This window comes from Arachis hypogaea, chromosome 1, assembly GCF_003086295.3.
Source record: "Arachis hypogaea cultivar Tifrunner chromosome 1, arahy.Tifrunner.gnm2.J5K5, whole genome shotgun sequence".
Taxonomy (NCBI): domain Eukaryota; kingdom Viridiplantae; phylum Streptophyta; class Magnoliopsida; order Fabales; family Fabaceae; genus Arachis; species Arachis hypogaea.
Window position 1 is genome coordinate 23,085,674 of NC_092036.1, and position 18,751 is coordinate 23,104,424.

Sequence of the window (18,751 nt, forward strand, 5' to 3'; positions counted from 1 at the left end):
GTGAAAGGTGTGGGTCTCAGGACGCCACCTCTCAATGAATGCGCTAAGTAGATGCTCATCAACCCAGAACCACTAACTGTTCAGCCTAGCCAAGTGATATAAGCCCGCGGTCTCTAGATACGGTATGATACGCTCGTGTAAAGGCATATTCTGTTGTCTTCTCACACCGCTAATAACCCTAGTAGGCTGCAAAAAGATAGATAGCGAACTCTCAACACACAACAATAGTAACAACTTACACTAATATCAATAAAAATCCTAACCATAACAAGAACAGCGAAAATAACACTAACAATATTACTAACACCTAAGACTAAAAAATTAATTCTACCAATAACAAAAATTAGAAATTTAATAAATAAAAAAAAACTCACATTGATGATAACAGTAAAAATTTCTATTATAACTTTTAAAATAATAATATAACATCTACCATTAATAATAACAACATTAAACAAAAAATAATAATAAAACGGCATTTTAACCAACCTCTTGGTCGATAAATCCAGCCACATGCGCAACGCCATTTAACCGGTACATCCGAGCTTCTTCTTCCATTGGTTCGCCACTCAGCTGGTTCAAAATTTCAAACAAACTATTAAACCAAAAAACTATCTTTTCTCTCACCCACCAACCTTCTCCTAATTTTGAAAGCTCACAAATAATCCGCCCTCACCAGCCACGGCTTTCCTATTTATACTACACACTCATAAACCGTGGCTGCCTCTAGGATTTTATGCACGAATCACTTCCTTCATAAACCGTGGCTGCCTACCACAGTTTATGTATAGCTCTCTCCTCACGTAAACCGTGGCTGCCTACCATGGTTTACATTCAAAATCATATCATCATAAAACCTGACTACCAGCCACGGTTTATGTTGATTCTAAAACCGTGGTTAGCTCCCACAGTTTTTATATAAAATAAAACAAGACATAAAGGTATGCAATTTCCAATTGTTGTAATCTGGTAAAGGATTCTCCCAATTGTTTTAAATTGGTAAATTGCCCTAGTTTTTCATCACTAGAAAGAATAGACGTCTAAAGCAGGCAGTGATTTTTTATTTAAGAGATACTCAAATAAAAACATTTAAAATGTCTTTTTTTTAAAATATTTTTTAACAATTAAAATTGATTAAAAAATATTATTTTTGTCATAATTAGATTAGATAAATTAATTTAGCCAAAAAGTGATGAATCAAATTTTAAACCGGTTTAAATTAATATTTTTTTTATGAAAAATGATTATAATATCTTGTTATAGAAAATAACTAAAATACTCATATTATATATATATTTATTGAGAATCCTAAATTTTAATTCCATGAAGACAGAGAGAGAAACAAAGTATTAGAATTTAGGATTCTCAAAATATATATATATATATATATATATATATATATATATATATATATATATAATAAGGATAATACAGTTATTTTTATAAAAAAATATTAATTTAGACCGATTTAAAATTTAATTTATCAAATTTTTAGTCAAATTAATTTGTCTAGTTTAATTTTGATAAAAATAATATAATTTAATTAGTTATATGTATTAAATTTTATTTATTAAAAAAATATTTTAAACATCCTTATTTGATTGGTTGAATTTTTATTTTTGTTTGGTTGAATATGATTGCCATATTGATAAAGGGTTAGGAAAAGTTAGACACGGAATAGTTTTGAAAACAAAAAGAAACAGAGAACCATGGGCAAGATTCCATTACGAACCATACCAATGGGCCTGCCTTTTAGTCTAACTACGACTTATTGGACAAAACTTTTGGTCCTGCTTGGCCTTTTATAGAACAAACTTTATTTATGATCCCCCAAAGTGTACAACATTATGCTCCAAATTGTGATCTCTTGTCATCTATGGCGGTGCCTCAAATTAAAAGGACAAAAGCTAATGAACCACTCAAAAGTAAGTAACATTTTCTTCATGCAAAGATTTTTGTCGTAGTTAAATGTTCTATTTTGGTTACACCTATTGTACTGTGGTCTCTAATCCCCCTTACATAGCGCCCATTGTTTTTTTGCCAAGAGCGCCCATTGTTAGTTGAATAGTAAAGTCTAATTATTAGGGTTTAAAGTACAAAAGTCTTAATCAACTTGAATTGGTCGACTGCTCAGCTCACTTTGCTTAAGTAAGTTTAGGGAGTTTGAATTTCGCCTTGTGCGTGCAGCAATCCAATAGCCAGCGGCAGATTCTTCAAAAGAACTCAGATCTGTAACCAATTAATCATTGACTTATCGAGTTAAGAAATACTGTGAGCGACAAATAAAAAAGTACTAAAGTCCTTTTTCTTTTTGTTATTTTTATGGGTCTGAAAGTTCTTTTTGTTTTGTTGTAATTTTTCTTCCCTTTTGATATTTCACCATCTAAAGTACTTGTGTAAAATTGTTAAGCATTTAGAAGCGATTTGATATTTCATAATCCAAACCAAAAGGTATAATGAAGATGAGACGATGTTTGTTGCCCAAATCTGCTTTGTGCATTTTCTACTCTTTTTTATCAATAATATATCACTTCATTAATTTTTGAATGGTTAAACATATAATTTTATACTTAACATGCGTATGTGAAAATAATATATAGCGATTGTGTGTGTTTTAAATTTTAACATCTCTAAATCACTGCCATTTTATTCAAATAACGGCTACAAAACAACACAACATTCACCCCCCTAAGTTTTTGAACAATACACAATAATAAAAATAAAAATATTGTTGCAAAATCAATTTGAATTGTTAAAGAATATATTAGAAGAATCATAAAACCAAGGTGTAAATATTCAGCTACATGTGTCATACTGTGATATAATTAAAACTGTTGACTAATCTGTATGACCATTGGGACCTGCAATATCTACCTTGTATACAAGTTGTAAAAGAATGATAAACATAGAGAGTTTAGCTTCAAGTTCTGCCATTTTAGTAGTTGACTTAAGAGTTATGAGTCATAGTTAGAGTTGTTGAGAGTAAAATTTGTAAGGTTTTGACATAAAATAAATTGTAAGATTTTATTCTGAATGTTGTGACTTTACATTTATTTTGTATACTAAGTTATTAATCACTTTTTTAATTAAACAAATTTGTTTTGTATTTTTAGTATTTTCTCTTTGTATTTAGATTGAGTATTTATATTATTTAGTTTAGTATTAATCGCTATTATAGATCTATTTAACATTTAATTTTGAATAAAATTATCACTTTATATATTTGTGTCAGAAATTTAGTTTAAGTAAAGAAATTACTTAATTTTATAACTCTGTTATATCGTACATTTGTTTAATCAAATATTTAGAATTCTTTTTTGTCAATTTGTGTAAATCATGCATTTTCACTTTCACGCTGTTTCCTAACCCTTGTTAAACCATATTTAGAGGACTCTTGAATTATTAAGGTTGTTCATGGATACAGAAATTAATAACTTCATAGGAATTTGAGCCTATAACAATAATAGGAAATCATGAACTTTACCAGAAGCTAACTTTTTATCCTAACCTATATTAGCATTCTCTTTGGTCTCTTATTTTTATTTTGTATTTTAAAATTTTAATTAAAACCATGTTAAAATTTAAAAAAAATCTAATTACTCTTTTCGATTTAAAACAAGTGTTTTTCTTTTTTTTTTTAAGTTTATTAAAAAATTAATATATCTATTCAAAAATAGAATTTAAATTAGAACAGACAAATAGACTTTTAGTTCATTATCAATTTGGATTTTATCTAAAAAGCATGCCAATTGGCACATCTGTGGCATTCTATCTACTCTCTATTAGAGACTCTGACATTTTTTTTTTTTCTTTACCGTATTCTCCAACTTAATAAATCAAGGACTAATTTGCTGCTAAGCTATGTTTAAGGATTTGTCCTGCCCTCTCGTTTTGAGTTCCAAGTCTAAGGTTGTGCATGGACCATGTCTTATTTTTTTTTTGGGTCAAGCATGGACCATGTCTTATCTATACCACTTTCTCAGCTTAAAACCATTTTAGAAAACAGGCCCCAAACGATAGAACAATGTTATTTCATTGTCCGTTATTTTGATGGGTTTGATGACATTTTGAATCAAGACCAAAAAACAGAAAAAAATAAATATGGGTCATAAGATAAATCTTAATAGGACGTTGTGAACAGAGATTCCAAATAATTGTGATCAGGGTGACATTTTGCTGGATAACCCAAACTATTCAAAGTTCAAAATATTTGGAGCTTCAGTTTCGTGTAGACCAAAAACTTTTAAATGCTTCTTTTTGTTCCTTCAATCCCACCAATCCCATCCCCCTCCCGGCTCCCACTCCAATCAAAACACACACTTCTTTCTGCTCTCTCAAAAACTGTAGAACTTGTTAATCTCCATGTTAGTGACTTAGTGTTAACATGCGCCTTTCATTAAATCACAGATTAAACAAAAAATATTAATAATATTGATAAAAAGGGTAAAAAAATTTGTTATGCATTAAACAATCAATACTAAATGTAAATTAAAATTAGTTACTAAAATCAATTAAAAAAGACATTAAAATATAAAATATAATTAAAAAATAAATTAAATATACATATATTTATACATAAATACATGGTGGCTAATTTTAGTATATAGCTAAAATTTATGTAGATTTAATTAGTCTCCTAAAAAAATTTAATTAAGCAATTAATTATCCCAACCCTAAAACAAACATCACTATTAAGGACAAAAGTGAAGAGAGAAAAAGAATTACAAGAATATTATAAACACACTAAAAATAAATCACCAAATAAATCAATATATAAATAACTATTAAATATGACATTAATTTCTTTAACTATATATATATATATATATATATAGGGACGGTTCTACAGTTGGAGGCAAGCGCCCCACTACAATTTGAAATTTTTTTGAGTAGTATATGATAATAATATTTATTTGCCCCTATTAGATTATTAAATTTGACTGCACAATAAATTTTTACTCAACTTTTGGTATTTAATCGTCAATTTAAAAATTTTATATTAGAAATTTGTTAGAACTTAGAATGATCAATTCTCAAATTTAAACGAAATTAATGTTCTTTTTTAAAATCAACTCAAAAGAATATTATTTATCTTCTTTTCAAATTAGTTTTAATTTTTGCATAGCAACTGTATTAATTGAAAGAACTTTTTTAACTATAAATGTAAATAAGAGTCGACTTCTAATTGTGTTAGGAAGTGAATTTTTAAATAATTATTTAGTAATATATATAAAAAGAGAAATTTTGATGGTAGCGTTAACAGAAAAATTATTTAATTTTTTAAAATATAAAACCTAAAATAATAGAAATTTAAATTATATATTATTATTTAAATTACTATTTTAGTATTGTAATTTATATATTAGATATTTTGAAGGCTAATCATATTTTACAATAATAAAATATAATTATAAAAATAATTATGTTATATGTACATAAAAAATAATTATTTGTAAATATTTAATTTTTTATATACATATATTATTTTTATTATAAAAATTATTATGATGTTATATAAATTTTGCCCCCACTACTAAAATTTTCTAGATCCGTCACTATATATATATATATATATATATATATATATATATATATATATATATATATATGAGTAATTATCCAAATTAGTCCTTAAGAATTTTAAAATCGGACATTTTAGTTCCCAAAAAAAATTAATTCATAGATCAATCTCTAAGATTTTACTCCAGTAAACAAATCAGTTTTCAGTTCATTTTCCAACAGAATAATTACCCAGATCAATCTTCAAAGATTTTAAAAACAGACGTTTTAGTCTTCAAGAAAAACTAATGTACAAATCAATCTCCAACGTTTTTCTCTATTAGACATAATAGTTCTCTGTCCAAAAATAAAATAAAATAAAATAATTATTATTATTAATTGCACAATAATATTGTACTATATTTTTTGTATTTTTTTGGATAAAAATAATGATAAATTTATTCATTAAATTCTTATATATATATACATATATATATATATATAGATATATATTTAGTCACTCAATAATAATAATAATAATAATAATAATAATAATAATAATAATAATAATAATAATAATAATAATAAAATTACTAGAGATTATTTTACAAAAAAGCCAAGATTAAAACTATTTGATATTTTTGTATTTAATATAATCAAAAGATGTACTATTTTAAAAAATATGTTTGTATTAAAAAAATATGTATTTAATATAAATCCAAATTAAAATATTTTCTTTTAATACATATTTTTTAATACAAACATATATTTTTTTACATAGGACATCTTCTAATTATATTAAATACAAAAATATCAAATAGTTTTAACCTTGAATTTTTTGTAAAATAATCTCTAATAATTTTTTATTATTATTATTATTATTATTATTATTATTATTATTATTATTATTATTATTATTATTATTATTATTATTATTATTATTATTATTATTATTATTATTATTATTATTATATATAAGAATTTAATGAATAAATTTATCATTATTTATGTCCAAAAAATATAGTACAATATTATTGTGCAATTAATAATAATAATTATTATTATTTTATTTTATTTTATTTTTGGACGGAGGACTATTATGTCTAATAAAGAAAAATGTTAGGAATTGATTTGTACATTAATTTTTCTTGGGGACTAAAATATCCGTTTTTAAAATCTTTGGGGACTAATCTGGATAATTACTCTGCCAGAAAATGAATTGGGGACTGATTTGTCTGCTGGAGTAAAACCTTAGAAATTGATCTATGTATTAATTTTTCTTGGGGACTAAAATGTTTGATTCTAAAATCTTTAGAAACTTGATCTGGGTAATTACTATATATATATATATATATATATATATATATATATATATATATATATATATATATATATATATATATATATATATATATATATATAACATAATTAAAGGAATTAATGCCACATTTAATAGTTGTTTTTTTGTATATATGTAATATAGTTAAAAGAATTAATACCACATTTAATAAATAAGATATTTTAATTTGAAGCTTTTTTTCGATTGTGATATAAATTTAATTTTGATGCACTATTGGCGTAAGTCAATTTTACACGTGCATCAAATTATATATCGGTAAAAAATAACTATTTTTTATATTAATCACGTGAATAGTCATCCAAATAGACAAATGTATTTAGACTATTATATAAAATATTTTATATTATCACTACATTAAAGTTAAACTTGTGACATTTTGAAACTAAAGTTTCCAAGTGATCTGAGAAGAGAAATAGAATTAAGAAACCACATTTTGTAGCTTATAAAACTAACTATGTAGAACTTGTAAAGTAGGCCACAAAATATGGCAATTTGATTATAAATATCAATTCAAAAAGTCTTACCACTCTTGCACTTATCTAAGTTACTCCTACCTTAATAACACCTCAAAGAGTTCACCCAATTCAAAGAAAGGAGAACAAAATGCACTCTAACTAACACAAGTTCAAATCAAAATACTCAAACAAAAATGAAAATAGTTTTTGTGTGATCTCACTCTCTTTACCTTTTGTATCTTTCAATTAAAGCTTAATCTAGACAACAGAGAATTTGGAACACACTCAATAACTAAAAAAAAATACTATTGCAGTAAAGGCTGAGTTTTTTCAATCCGAATTGGTTGCTTCTTTCTTGGTTGATTTCCTCATATATATATGCAGCTTAATCTTTTCTTCAATATAGAAATCATTTCTTCTTTTATTGTAGCAACCGTTGCACTCATCAAGGACATAGCTATTAGGTTTGATTGAGTATAACATCCTTATTTAGCTTCATAACAAAGTGCGGCAGCTTTTTCTACATAGAGTAATATGATTATTGAAGATAATAATCAATCATGAACTATTTTGCATGAATCATGAATTGTTTTATGTGACTATTTGATTGTCTTTCAATTAATACCAACAATATTTATAAAAAAATTGTTATAATAGGATTTGTTAATTATATTTGTTATCATAAGGGTTAATATTTAATTTTTGACTCAATAGAAACTTTTACAAATAGGATAATTTTTTTGAGTATCCAATTTATTCCCTATTCATTCCTTTTTTGAAGAGCTATATAATTTTTGAAAAATAAAATAAAATAAATTAGTCTCTAAATTTAGATGTCATTAGACAACGTGATATTCCTATAAAATTCAATGTTAAAACAAAATAGAGCTTATTTATGTGTCATATTAGAATAATAATATAATGGTTAAGTGTCATGTTAAAGATGAATTAGTGTAAACCTACTTCTGTATTCTTGGATCCAAACATAAAATTTACTCCTACTAATGGGGATTTGTTCGAGAATGCAGGATAATATAGGAGATTGATTGGCAAGTTATTTTACTTCACTATTTCAAGACCCGATATTTGCTTTGTTGTGAATAAACTAAGCCAATACATGTCTTCTCCTCGCACTAATCATTTGGATGCTATCTATCATGTTTTGAGATAATTGAAGTCTGCACCTGGACAGGACTTGCTTTTTTCAATTTTTTTCTCTTTATCGGTCAAGGCATATGGGGATGCTGATTGGGGGAGCTGTGCCAAAATCAGACGATCCACTACTGGCTATTGTGTTTTCTTTGGCGATTGTCTAATCTCACAAAAGTCGAAGAAACAAGACACCGTTTTGAGGTTCGCGGGTGAAACTCACTTGCCAATGTCATTGCTGAAGTTGTGTGGATTATGAGGTTACTTCGGAATTTTGAGATACAAGTTGATCTGCTTTTCATCTTCTAAAACTACAATATATATTGCTGAGAATTCCACCTGCCATGAGCGTACCAAGCATATTGAAATGGATTGCCCCTTTACTTGAGAATGTGTACAAGACAGTATCGTGAAGTTGGTGCGTGAAGTTAGGACATCAGCTTTCTAATATTTTAACAAAAGCTGTGCAGCCTACCTTGTTTAAGAATTTGATCAGCAAGTTAGGAATCATTCATATTTTTTCTCTAACTTAAAAGAAAATATTAACTGATATCTTACTTTACTTATTATGATTGTTATTTATTTACTGCAATTAGTTGATTAACTTTATTTAGAGAAGAATTTCTTTTGTTGGATTTTATTAATAATTTATTGAGATGAGCCGATATTACATCTAAGCTAATAAAATAATAACAAAATTTTTTTTTCAGTACCAATTTTGATTCTAACATTAAGAACTTATTTATCCTTATTATGCATAATGATGTTGTTGAATCTTTCTATTGTGAATTTGAGTATTATTGATGAAAAATATTAAGGATTTCAGTTTCCAAAATATTTTTCTTTTAATTCCCGTTGAAACTCCGAAGCCAATTCAAGGAAACAGAAGGTAACAATCATGTGACAATATGGCTAAAAATGATGACAATCTTGGGTAGAGTTCTATAAATTCTTGGATTTTTTTTAAATAGATAATTTAATTTTTTTATTTACAGAAATAAATAATTTAAAAATAATTTACGTTTTTAAGTTTTATTACTTATTTTATTTACATTATAAATAAATTGATTATACACATATCTTATTTACTGCACTCGCAACACATTTATCGATATACGTGTCTTATCTCATTTTTAGTGTACTCAAGATACGTACATAATTAATTCGTTTATACTTTAAACGAAATAAGTAATAACACCTAAAAATATAAATAGCCTATAAATTACCTATTTCAATAAATAAAAGAAATAAATTTTTATTTTACATGAGAATTCACTTTTACTCATATATGTAGTTATGTACTATTTTGTCATTTAACAAGGATGAAACATTTAAAATTTTGTAAACACTTATATTACCATGAATGTATCAGTTAAGTTGGATTACTTTAAAATCTAAATTACCAATAATGTGACTTCGCTAAAACAAAATAAAGCTATGGGTTGTTTTATCTGATCCAACATTACGAATAATCTAAATATACCTTTTTCATCATTTCCCTACGTTGAATTTGTCATGAATGCTAGCTAGTATGCTACACATCAGGAAATGAGATTCATCAGACCATGATAAGCAAATTAAAATTTCTTATTGAATAAAGATTAAAGAGTTTAGTATGAATTTAGTATCGATTACTCAAATTTACTTCAAAGTTAGAATTAGAATTTTAAGACAATAACAACAAAATTGACGCAAATTAAATGTCAATACTTTTAAATTTTATACATAATATAGGAGAATTATTTTGAGGCGGATGGACTAATTTCAGGGGGTCCAAAAAGACAAAGAATACCAAAAAATTTAAGATCTTTTTAACTCAGCTAATCGATAAAATCCAACACTAGACCTGCATGGTCCAAAAACGACAAACCAAACCACCCCCAAAATGATAAAAGCTTATATTTGGGAAAAGCTAAAGGATGTCCCTTCACCCTTCAGCCGTTTCTAAGTTCTAACTATTCTACTTTTTCTTCTCTCTCTCATGGACTGAGTTCATAAAACATCCCCATTTACGAACTATGATAGTTTCTACACACAACAGCACCCTTCAAACATCTTCAGTTTCCTGTATTGAATGAGAAGAATAAATCCCATCAATATACCTCACAAACTCCTAATATATTTACTAATGTATTATCCACACTATGCCATCCCTCTTCACAATCAAACACACCCTGAAAAAATTTGTAACAGGTGATAATAAGAAAGAGGGCAAAAAAGAAATATCCTGCAGAAAAAGCAAAAGCCCATGTTGGGAAAACTTACTGTCAAGTAACTAGTTAACACTGCTCAGAAAATTATATCCCTTTTTATTCCATATTTCCCAATGCACTGGAATCATGAAGTAAAATATCTTCTTGTATAGTTTTGGAATTCAATTGATCAATTATTTCGTCATGATTGAATTGATCTGCTCTGGGATTCTGCAAATTATCTCCAGGCTCCTCATTAGGGTTGGACAGAACATCAACTTTCTCAGAAGCCACTTGTGACACATGAATGACCTTATCTACCATTACCACACGAGTTTCTTCAGTGGTCCCTTGGGTTTGATTTGATGATGTACCCACAGACTGGGTCGAGACACTGAAAGTGAAAACAATAAACACACTTCATGTAACTATATGAACTTAACTTCGACAGAAGATTATCAAGCAAAAATGTATATAGAAAATAAATAAATAAATATAAATGATTCAAGGTAATGATTTTGTACCAGTCAGAAGGACTTTTGGTTGTCTTCTCTTCTGCTCTTGGTCTCTTATTCTGTCCCAGATCTACAAACGAATCACCAGCTTTATTGTTCATGTTGGAACTTCCCCTTTTCCGTCGTCCAGAAAATAAAGCAGCTTTTCCATTCACATCTTTAGTTTCAGATTCAATGGCGCTTGCTCTGCTGGCATCTTCAACCCGAGAAGGAACTTCGACTATTACTTTTGGTTCTCCAAAAGAAAATCCTGTTTGTTGGCTATGGCTAGATTTACCAGGTGGGTTGTCATTTTCAACATGCCGCTGTCCACTGCTAACATTACCATTACTGGTACCAGATATGAGGTGCGTACCCTCATTTGCCATAATGGACTTGTCTGGAGTTCTGGAAAACCTTTGTGTGCAGGCTTTAAGCAACGAGAGAATAGGGCCAGGAGAAGCAGGTGATTTCTTCACAAGTGAAGCAACTAATTCATTTCTGGTCTTATCAACATTCTGCTGAAGAATCATCTGCTTCAAGTTTTTCCTTGCAGATATTTTCTGCCGGTTAGATTCCATGTCGGAATTAAGCAATTTAACAACAGCAATGTCTTCGGAGACAACTTTCAAATCCTCTAGCTTCTTCAATTCTTCCATATGAGCACTGATTTCAATCCTATCAGCATGCAACAATTCTCTCTGCTTCTGGAGCTTATCCCTTTGAGCCTCTAGTTCCTTAATGCAGTTAGTTAACTCGGCCCATTCCCTGTTTCTCTGTTCTCGATCCAGATTTATCTCTGCACGCTCATTCTGAAGCCTTTCCATCTCAAAGGAAACCTGTTCCAACTCTTTTACAGCTTTTTCCTTAAGAACATTAATATATTGGAGTTCCCTATTCTTTTCTTCCTCAAAAGCCATTTCTCTTTCTTTCAAATAACTTTCCACTTCTTCGCGCCTCTTCTCAATTAGGTTATTCAGCTCCCTCTTTTGCATCTCAATGTCCCGCAAAAAATCTGCTCGCTCCTGCTGCATCTTGGTAAACCACTCAGAATGTTCAAGTGCCATCTTGTTCAAGAATCTTTCCCGCTCACTTGCAAGTGATGCCAAGTCCTGGGAGTACTGATTCCGCATATTTTCTTTTTCTTCTCTTAGCTTGTCACGCTCATTCTTAATGAAAGTGGAAACAGCCTTCCTCTCCTCTGCAACAAATTCGGCTTCCTTCTGCAACTCGTCTTTCTTTTCATCAAGAAGCTCCCACTCAGCTTCAAACTTTGCATTCTCAGCTTTAAGCTTATCTGCTTCGGCCAAAAGCTCCAATTTCTGGGATCTTACAAGGTCAATCTCTTCCTTCAGTTTCATTTCAAAAATTGACAGGTCACCTGTTTCACTTTTCATGGCCTCAAATAACTCCTTTGCATTATCAACTTGTCTTCCTTTATCCTCCAAAGATGCCAAAGACTTCTGCAGATCTTGTTTTGTTTGTTCAATTTCATGTTTCTCCTTTTGCAAAAGGGTTTTATTTAATTCAAATTCCTTCTCAGCAGCTCTCAAGCTTTTATCTTTTTCTTCAAGAGTACTTGACAGATCTTCCAGTTCCTTCTCCTTATCCCTCAGTGACCTTGACCGAACATCCAAATCATGCTCCCTTTCCAAGATTTGGTCCTCCCTTTGTTTAAGATCAACCTCCTTCAATTCCCAAGCTCTTCTCTTCGTCTCGATTTCATTTTGAACCAATTTCCGGTGCATTTGTAGCTCAGTTTCCAACTCATGTTTTCTTGTTTTCAATGCAGCTTCCTGACCAGCTATAGCTTTCTGAATTTCATCCTACATTTTCAATCAAGCTAAATTAATGTACAGAAAAAACTTAGAATTTTAAAGTAAAATAAATGTGAGAGAACATACACATTCTCTACTAGCAAGTTTTCCTTGAAATTCAACCAACTCTTGCTCTTTCTTGTTCAGCTCGGTTTCCCGTTTAGCAAGTACCTATATTTACAGAATGCAAATCCAAACATGAATAACAGAAAGATAGTATATAGTTCATATTAATTTCATCTAGACCAAGAATTTTCAGAGACAAACCTCTTCTCTTTGTCTTAGAGTGGCATCCATCAGTTTTAGATTGGTTTTCTCATCATGAAGGGCTTCACGTTCCTTCTCAAACTCCTTTTTTGTATCCTCTAATTCTCTTTGAAGACGATCTAGTTCCTGAGACCTACTAAAAATGTGATCCTCTCTCTCATTGAGCAACGTTTGTGATTGAAGTAGCCTTTCCTGTTCTTGCTGTAAAACCTTCTGCCTTTCAGAAAGGGATTGCCTCTCAAGTATGATCTCCTTGTCCTTTTCATCACAACTGAAACACACACACACACACACAGATCATCATACTTTTTAAACAATCAAATTTTAACAACATATGAAATTTAACATTGACTGTGAGTTGCACCATTCATGATCTGATTATTGTCAGCATTCTAATTCCAAAAATTGAGTAAATCTTTTATGTAAAAGAAGATTTCAACCCAAAGGAATAACAAATTTCATTAATCAATCTTGCTTCTAGGCTTTTCACAGTCTCCTGAATAACTACAGGATTTGTGTATTAAAAAGAAAGGTTAGGTATCCTCCTAAACAAGCCTTTCTAGACAACACAGGTAGGTATGTTGCATCATCTATTCGTACATGCTCCCAATAACAAGGGAATTAGCAAATCAATATCATAATTAAAATGACTCTGGGATAAAAGAAAAAATGTAAATTATATAGAAAATAACATACTCTGACTTGAAAGTAATGATTTGCCGCCTTAGGTTATCTTCCCGTGCTTCCACATCACGAAGCTTCCTTTCTGCAACACCAGTAAATCGGTTAGCCTCTGCTTGCAAAGACTCAGCCGAACGCATCATCGCCTCAGCCTCCGTAAATTTTTTCTGAGCTTCATCTATCAACTGGTGTGCTTCTGCAATTTTACTCTCAGCTGCAACCTTGGTTTCAGCACATTCAGTACGCATCTCATGTAACGCCTTCTCAAGCTACCAAAATCAATAAAACATAACCCTCTAGACGTTAGAATAACATTTGGGCAGAACAAACTTTTTCTTATGTTGGGAGAGAGAAAGTATTGAACAAGCTTACACTTGCTATGCATGCTTCTTTGACACCTACTGTCTTCTTCAAACTTTCTTCGCGTTGTCGTGCTTCAGTTAAAGCAGATTTAGTCATGGCTGAATCATGTTTATGCATTAACTCAGAAGACTCAGCCAAGGTCTTAACTTGCTCATACTTGGAAGCCAATTCCCTTCTCTCCATTATGAGAAGGCCCATGTGATGCTGGTGATCATATATCTACATCAAAGTTGCAGGTTAGATAAAAAGTAAAAGTAAGAAATGAATAATGAGTTTTCTAGGCAATTGTATAAGGCCTCAAACCATACATTTCTCACTGAAATGAAATACATCAAACATCATTCAGAGTTTTCACTTGAAAATCAATTCAATAGATAATTAAGTGAGGGGCAGAAGTTGATTTGGTGTAAGCAGTAACAAAACTATTCAACTCAGAGCTCTGTGATCTAACTTCCTAGAACTCTTAGGCTGAGAAGCTAAAAATTCAAATTTGAACCGCTTTAGTTACATGGTCCCTATATCAAAATCCAAACTTTAGAACGTGCAATCCAAACTTCAAAGCATTCTATAAAAAGACATATGGCTATTAATCCTCAGGTTCCAAAATCCCACTAATAATCCAAAAAACTAAATTTTTTTAAACAACCATAACATCAACATTTCTAGTTATTTAGCTATTTACCAATATAGAACATGGCAAAGCATCAACCCATTAAGGTTATATTTGACAAGCAACACAGGCAACATGAAAAGAATTGACAAGATGCCATATCAAGTGGCATTTATCTTCTGGAATCAAAGTACGTCTTAAAGGAAAATACAGTGATCTAAGCCTTCTCAAAATATCATTAATGAACATACACCCAAATATAAAAACCATGAAAACAAGGCCGTTTTCATCCCTATTATCTTAAACCGGAAACAATTTAACCCAATATATTCATACAATTATGACTCTGCTCAATGTAACCGAGAAATGCAAACTCGTTTGTCCAAAATCCCTAATAAACCCACGATTTCTTACTACCTAAAATCAAAATAATAGAAAAAAAATTATAATGAAGAATTTTACGAACCTCAGCTTCGAGCTTGGCGATGTAAGCAACAAGGGCAGCTTTGTCTTTCTGCTTAATCGATTCCTCGTCAAATCCAGATTCCTTGAGGCGTTTCCAAATCTCTTCATCACTGAGAGGGCTTCTCAAAACCCTAGAACCCGGCGTTATGGATAAGTGCTTCGTAGAACTAATGGGAGTAGCCATTGACCGAGGCGTGGAAACCTCCATCTCCTACACTCCGTTGGAATCTCTTATCTGCTTCTTTAAAACGCTAATCTGAGTTTTTAATCTGCTTTTGGGCTTTAGTGGGTGGGACAGTGTTGAAGAATTGAAAGTTGGAAGAAACGCACTTTACTCAGTACACTCTGTATTTGGGCTGGTCTCTATTCTTTTCCACTCTGGAAGTGTTGCCGACGCCTTGTCAAACGACGTCGTTTTACTTGACCTTCATTCAAGTGTTGTAGGCGCGTTTTTTACTGTACGAAGCTAAGATAGGAATAGAGGATAGATAGGATTGTAGAGATACTCGGTTAGACGTTGGAAACTTGGAATTAAATTAAATTTTGTACTAAAAGGCAAAAACAAAATCAATTCCTTGTGATTTTCCTTTCTCTTGCTTCAAGGGATAAACATAAACGTCTCTCCATTTATTGTTTTCCTACTTTGGTCGATGGAATATTTTTATTTTGATTTTGACTTTATTCCTAATAGTACAGTAATTTTTATTTTATATAATATACAAGTCTATCTCGGTTTTTTATTTAAATAAATAAATAAATAAAATTATTTCATTTCAAAAATACTCAAAATGTAAAAGAGATTCATCCGAAATATGATTTATTGATTTTAGAATAAAATTGCTCATAAATCCCGTAAAGGACATGTGAATTTATGAGTAAAATTTTTCACACAAATACTACATATTTCAGAGTTCCCTTTAACAAAATTGGGCTAATTTTTTTTTGTAAATTGGCACACAATTTGCAATAGAAATGAGTGACAATTTTTTTTAAAAAATAAATAATTTTTTGTATTTATTAAAAATGAGAACGTTGACATATGTACTCATAATAGATTAAAATTGATTTTGTATTTACGAAAAATACATTCTGTGAGATAAAAGTATTCTATTTTAATTATACACTTGTTTTCTTATTATCCGAATCTACGTGGCACCCCAATCTTCTAAATCCCTATTTACGTGAAATGCTATGTTGGTATATGACCGTTTGATAACGTTCTAATTATCAAATCGAAACCCTAGCAAATTATCTTTCCCAATTTGAATCCTAACCCAAAAATTGAAATTTATTGAATTTTATATAGTCTCAAGTGCACCCACGGTAAAAAAGAATAACGTTGTAACTCTCGTAATGTTTTTGTGTAGATTTAATTCTGCTGCAAGTGATGAAAGTTGTAGCAATGCTTCAAGTTCGAAGAAGAGGAAGGAGAAGAAGCTTTACAACATATACTTCTGTGGGAGGGAGATTGTGTCGATGAAGTCTGGCACGATAACGAACCTTAATAGATGGTTCATCTGGTATCTAAAAAGCATTCTGCAGTCTACTTATGTAGTCTATAAATAAGAAAAATTTAGAAGAATTAAAGAATTTCAACTAAAATCACTTCAGAATCAAACAAAATTCTGCAAATTTCTAATCACACTAACACAACGAAAATCAATGCAAATGAGTGTTTGGAGTCAATTTCCTTTCTTTGTTCAATTTATTGTTTTCTTTTCTTTTCCAACATTTATTTTTTTTCTTTATTTTTATTCAGCTATTTAATTTCTGTTAATTTCAATTTAATTATGTTTATTTCTTTTGCATAAATTCACTTATTTATTTTCTCTTTGTCTTTACTTTGTTTTTACTTATTTATTTGAATTTCATATTTCGATTTATTTATTTTCATTTTTTTTATATTTTTAGTATTTTTAATTCTGTTTTCTGCATCGTTTTCTTATTTTGATTTAACTTTATTCCTTACATTTTATTATACAATTTACTTTTGACACTTACACTAAGTAAATTTTGAGTCGAGTCCACTCTTTTTTCAAAAGAGTCGTATCCCCAAATTAAGATATTAATAGAAATTTGATTCAATACCCTATCGAAGTTATCAAAAATTAAGTAAAATATCTTGCATTTTTTTTAAAAATTTTTTTATTCAGTTTCCCCTTTTTCCAAATCCAATCCCTAATCTCATATAAATAGTATTATCATTGTTTCTCAGGGTTTGCAGGAACATCCATTGTTATTGGTTTTTTCTTCCTCCTTTTCTCTGCTGCCACCCTCAAATCGCAATTCGGGTTAAAAAAATTCTAATAGCTTTTGAAAAATTATAAATTAAGAAAGTTAGAATATGAATCTCTTTTAAGATATTTTGATTTATAAAATATAAATGCTCTATTATGTTTTAATTTACTTTGGGCAATGTCTTTATTTTTTTATTTTTTTAGTTGTTTCTTTTCTTGTTCAAAAATTCCAATGAAATACAACTGCTCTATTGTGCCTTAGTTTACTTTGCTACTTTGCTTGACGGGTTTTTTTTAGCAAAATAACTTTTTTTTGGGTACTTACAAAAATTACTTTATTTGACAATTACACCTTTCTATCAATTATTTATTATTTTTAGGGGCCTCTTATCATTTTGTTCTCTTTGATCTTTTTTTTTTCTTTTGTTCTCTTTCATTTTTTTAATTTTTTTATAGCATCTAAATAGTAAAGAATTATTCTTCACGTACAAGCATTTTTCCATATAAATTATACAAATCATTTATATTCACACGCTTTCACGTTTTTATTCGTGCCTCTTTTTCTTCTTCTTTCTCTGTGCCTCTTCTTCTTCTTTTTCGTAATTTTTCTTTCTCGTTATCGTCGTCATCAACACCACATCTTCCTCCTCCTCCTCCTCCTCCTCTTCCTCCTTCTTTTTGTTTATTGAAATTTCTTCTCATCTTTTCTTTTTCTCTTTCTCCTTCATCATCAGTTATCTCGTTGTTAAAAATAATAAAAAATTTACGTTCAGATTGTCAATTGAACCAGAACGAAATTGATTATTGTTTTGAAGAAAAAATATAGCATTAGAGAAAATATTTTTCTGCAACAAATTTGGGTGTAGCACGAAGATATTTGGGTGTAACATGAAGATATTTGGGTGTATTTTAAGAATTTTTGGATGAATTTTTATTCTGATAAGTTTTGCATGATTGAAAACTCTTCATCTTTTTCCTTCTCATCTTCTACTATTTCTTCTTTTTTTTATCATCATCACCATCTTCTTCTTCTTTTTTTCTTATTCATCTTTTTCTTTTTATTTTACCTTCTCAAGTTTCTTCTTGTTTTACTGAATAAAAACAAAAAAATCAAACAAAGAAGAAGAAAAAATACATAATGCTGCAGAATTACTTGGAAGAG

General features: G+C 29.5%; 1 protein-coding gene across 2 annotated transcripts; it reads right to left on the reverse strand.

Moving 5' to 3' along the window:
* Window positions 1–10,149: 10,149 nt before the first annotated feature.
* On the reverse strand, window positions 10,150–16,004 carry LOC112800776 (uncharacterized). 2 transcript variants are annotated; one of them, XM_072196528.1, is made up of 8 exons: window positions 15,354–16,004; window positions 14,287–14,496; window positions 13,930–14,183; window positions 13,234–13,504; window positions 13,054–13,137; window positions 11,180–12,975; window positions 10,729–11,049; window positions 10,150–10,528 (listed from the first exon to the last, which is right to left on the reverse strand). In XM_072196528.1, exons 1-7 carry the CDS (start codon window positions 15,558–15,560, stop codon window positions 10,773–10,775), a joined length of 3,099 nt encoding a protein of 1,032 aa, XP_072052629.1. In that variant the 5' UTR covers window positions 15,561–16,004; the 3' UTR covers window positions 10,150–10,528; window positions 10,729–10,772. The 2 variants fall into 2 exon arrangements, with proteins under 2 accessions (XP_072052629.1, XP_025698953.1); XM_025843168.3 differs by having other exon boundaries at window positions 10,150–10,637.
* Between the last annotated feature and the right edge of the window lie 2,747 nt (window positions 16,005–18,751).

Bases quoted from the DNA above. Each gene is read 5' to 3' on its own strand.
- LOC112800776 (XM_072196528.1), bottom strand. From the start codon at position 15,560: ATGGAGGTTTCCACGCCTCGGTCAATGGCTACTCCCATTAGTTCTACG. The intron at 13,505-13,929 runs GTATGTTATTTT...TGTGTGTTTCAG, and splicing joins ATCATTACTTTCAAGTCAGA to TTGTGATGAAAAGGACAAGG. The intron at 11,050-11,179 runs GTACAAAATCAT...TTTCACTTTCAG, and splicing joins ACCAAAAGTCCTTCTGACTG to TGTCTCGACCCAGTCTGTGG.